This window comes from Elaeis guineensis, chromosome 4 (genome assembly GCF_000442705.2).
Source record: "Elaeis guineensis isolate ETL-2024a chromosome 4, EG11, whole genome shotgun sequence".
NCBI lineage: Eukaryota > Viridiplantae > Streptophyta > Magnoliopsida > Arecales > Arecaceae > Elaeis > Elaeis guineensis.
Window position 1 is genome coordinate 19,989,657 of NC_025996.2, and position 4,416 is coordinate 19,994,072.

The 4,416-nt window shown below is 43.2% G+C and overlaps 1 protein-coding gene across 1 annotated transcript; it reads right to left on the reverse strand.

The window, feature by feature from the left end:
- Positions 1-347: 347 nt before the first annotated feature.
- Positions 348-3,216, reverse strand: LOC105043566 (uncharacterized). Its single transcript, XM_019849903.3, is given in 4 exon segments — positions 348-825; positions 915-1,466; positions 1,940-2,802; positions 2,805-3,216. Coding segments are annotated over 4 exon segments (1,626 nt in total). The 5' UTR covers positions 2,905-3,216; the 3' UTR covers positions 348-714.
- Between the last annotated feature and the right edge of the window lie 1,200 nt (positions 3,217-4,416).

The following is a 4,416-nucleotide window of genomic DNA, read 5'->3' on the forward strand; positions in this document are numbered from 1 at the left end:
TTAATGGGAAATAAATATTAACAACTTATGTGAATTCTAAAGATCAATACTATATTTAGTACCATATAGAAGCGTATATGTTACATCTGCGGGTATATGCATGATAGATATTGCATATTGGAAATACCTGAAACATTAGCTCTTTTGCTTTAAAACTTCATTCTTGATCTTGTTAACATTTATAGTTTCATGATTCATATCTCCATGATGAGTCAAACCGCATCATTTATGATCCAATCTATCATGAGCATCATACATAGGAGAAATGGAGATATAAGTAATTGTAAGCATCTAGGGACCATCATAGGAGAACTTTAATATAAAAATAGTGAAGCATCAGGACATTGATCATATCAACAAGAGAAACAGGCTATAACTATGTGACTACTCATTGATTTCATAATCAGATTATGATGGAATGCCTTCTGAACAAAATTTGAAGGCAAAGAATAATGTCTCATGCATAACAAAAGGAATATGAGTTCCTCAATCAACCGTATACCTAGAAAATTAGGAACTACCTCGAATATTAAATAAATTTTGTAAGCATTGCCTCCAAACTGCTGAGTGCTCAAATCTCTCAGAGGCCAGGTTCAAATATAATATGGAATAGTCGAAGCACATATGAACAATGAGCCTTCTGTTCATAAAAAACTTCATGTTCATGCTGTCATGTTTGGAGAGATGATGCCCATGCCACTTCTCCCTCAGTTGTCATAAAGAATCAGCAGCTGACCCAAAAGTTCCTCGTTCACATTGTCTAGCAATTATCGTGAGAGTCGCATTACTTGTTTGAGCTACTTTACAGCAGAGCCGCCGAGGCACCTGCTCATAAAACATAATGTGATTTACAGAGTTGGGATAATAATAATTATCAAAAGATAAAAGAAGGGCATAAAAAGTATAGAACAAACCAAATGCCAATTTTGCCTCAACGGGTTCCCCAGTACTTGAATTTCATCCACGTAAGGCAGAGGTGGTGATCGAGGAAAGCAAAAAACTTTCCTTTTAAGGTCATCTCTTGCCTGAGCTCGTATATAAGAACCGACAGTTATGTTTCCATCCTTCCGAATATCTTTCAAGAAAAACAGAATTGGCTTCTTGCACACCGACCTGTAAACATCTCTTGTATCAAAATCAAACTCGTTCCTATTACCTCGCCTGTTCCAAGCAATGTATGTTTGCTCGGAACGTTCCAACTCCCGTGGGAGAATAATGTTAGGGAACACTTGAACAACATATCCCAGTGACACGGAGAATGTAAGCTTTTTCCTTCTATCATAAGAAATAGCATGCTGCAAGAAACTCCGAGGATCAGTCTTCATAGCCTTGGTAAAAAGCTTTAGGCTTTCGAGTAAGCTTAAACCAGGGAAAATAGGATCCACGGCTTCAACATGGTGTATTGAGATAAAAAGAGCAATTGGGTGAGCGGCCAAAAGGCCATGAGGGTTCCCCCTAATATCCCACTGCAAAAAAAAGCAAAGAAAAAATAAGAGGAATGGAAAAATGCACATCGATTACAATCCACTGGCTGCAATCGTTTGACACACCCGTTTATGATCCAAGCATTTATGTACCATTTGTCATGTAACAAGAAGGAATTACTTGGCAATGTAAGAAATCAAGCAAATTGTATCCGTTAAAAAAATCACTGGGTACCATGCAAATAATTTTGACATTAAAACAGTAATTGCAAAACCAGAGAAAGTAAAACGGTAACAAACAGTGAATCACCATAGAAGCTATTAGACTACCAAAGAATGAAACTTTTTTCATCACAAATATTTTGCAACAGCAACTATTGAAAATTTGTAATTAAACAAATGCAACCATAAGCTTTATCAGCATTCAAAGATGCGAGCAATGAAAGGAAAGCAAAATATATAAGAGACCACCAAACGACTGTAGCCGATGGAAATAAACATATATATACATATACCTGGTGGAAGCCATACTCCCGGGTAAGGGGGACACCGAGTTCCGAGATGCATGCGTGGAGGCGGTCGTCGCTGCCATAAAGCCTGGGGTACCTCTCAAGGCACTCGTCCTGCATCCTACTAAGGGCCTTAGCGAGCGGGTAGCTGATGGCGATCCCCCCACCGCCGAAGGCCATCGAATGGCTGAAGTAAGTGTTGGCGGAGTGGCTCTCCGACGGGGCCCCGATGTAAACCATCTCGGTCCAGTCGTACTTGCCGAGCACTGCGACGAGGTTGTCGGGGCAGAGGATGGTGTCGTCGTCGACAAGCACGAACCAGCGGGCTCCGCGGTGGCCGAGGCGGAAGCTCTCGGCAACGATGCGGGAGATGCGGAGCCCTGAGGGATGGCCGGTGGGGTTGGTGTAGCGGAAGCGGGAGATGTCCTCGGAGACGCGGATCGGGGGGAGGGCGCGGGCGAGGGAAGCGTTCCGGGCGCGGGGGACGTGGTCGTCAAGCCAGACGTGGCCGCGCATGGCCCCCGGGCGCCACCACAGGCGGAGGAACTCGCGGCGGCGCGGCCAGAGCTGGGCGGAGCCGGCGATGCCGAAGACGACGTGGCGGAGGGAGAGCGACGCGGCGGAGTTGTCATCCGGGGAGGAAGAATCGGGGGAGGAGAGGCGGGTAGTGGAGCCGTCGGGAGGGGGTGGTGGGAAGGTGGGGGAGGAGAGGGGGGCAGCGGCGGAGGAGGAGGAGTCCCAGGAGCGTAGTTGGTGCCAGGGGAGCGGGGAGAGGGAGGAGAAAACGAGGGAGAGCCAGGCGGAGGATGCGAGGAGGAGGGCGGCGGCGGCGGCGGCCGAGGCAGCGGGGCCGCAGCGGCGAGGGGGCGGGGGCAGCAGTGCCGGTGGGGGCGGCTAGCGGGAGCGGCGGCGGCGGTGGCGGCGGAGGTGGGGAGCATCGGGTTCGCTGTGGGGAACGTGGCGGTGGTCATCGGCGGCAACGCTCATCTCCACGACGGCGAGACAGGGTTATAACGGGGGGGAGGGAGAACAAAAGGAGATGAGCCAAGTGGCAGTGGGGTTCAAAATTTGAAAGGAGGCCTTTTTGTTGGGGGAAGTGGGGCCTACCAGTGGCTATGAGCTGGTTGTGAGTAGGCGGGGGAGTTGGCGAGAATGGAGGGGCTTTTGAGAGGGACAAGCTGATACGAGGAAGGGGAAGGGGATGGTGGTGGTGATGGCGAGTAGCGCTGCCGATGGGATTTCCGTTTGGGAGCCAGACCGGCGTGGTCTCGCAGCCTGTAGAGGCTTCTCAACAGAACCCTTCGGCCTTTTGCAAATTTTTTTGTTTTTCGTTTTTTTTTTTGTTTTTTCGTGGGGGGCGGGGTGGGGTGGGGTGGTGTGTGGGTGGACCTGGCCCAGAACCTACCGGACCCTTTGCACGTGGATCCGTCCGGTAATTGTGGGTCGAGCATGGACTGGTCCTCAATTGGTTTGATTGACACAGGGTCCGGCGTCTGCCTCACGTCCTGAATTAGCTTGATTCCTATGCTGAGTCACCTGTGTATAATTTTCTCATGTTTGGGCCTTTCTAATATGTACTGCTAGCATGTATCCGTACAGTACAACGCTTCAATGGTGAAATGAGCAATAAACTTTAATAATATCTGATCATATTAATATTGATGGTATTAATATCTATTGCATATTAAATAGTAAATTTTAATGAAAACCAAGCAGATTAATCCAATGTCATTAATATTAATGTGCTTGTAAACGGAGATTCTATGTGTTGAAATTAATACAAAAATATGATTTTGTAAAAAAATATAATATATTATAATAAATAGAATGCTTTGATAGATAAATTTATGTTACATATTAAGTAATTAATATTAATGATCACTAAGTAGAAATTCTCTTCATTAAAATTAATGTTACTAATATCATCATCTACACAGCAAACAGAGAATTCTAGGTAAACTAAATCTTCATAGAAATTCTCATTAGTAATTTTAACGTCACTCATACGAGTCCTATATAATGCACAAGGTATGATTTTTTTCTCTTTTTTATAATTATTATTAAAATATTATATACTAATATAGTCAATTATGATAAATAAAAGATTTCAATAACAAAATTTCTATTGCAAATCAAATAATAAATTTTGATAATGGCCAAATAGAAATTTCCTTCAAATATCTAGATTAATATAGTAATAAATATTATGCGCATATATATTAGTTAGATAATATTCCTATATATAAATTATACTCATATCGATGGTATTTGTATCATTTATACTTGATATTGATAATAGCATAATACTACATTATCAATCACTTATGTTCACTTATCATTAAAGAAGCAAATAATATAATATTTATTTACAATAGATCTTTGTTAATAAGTGATTGTTAAGGTCTATCTTCCTCCTATATTAGTTATAATTTATAAAACATCTATTCCCTATCCAAAATAAAAAAAATTATATTAGCAAGAGT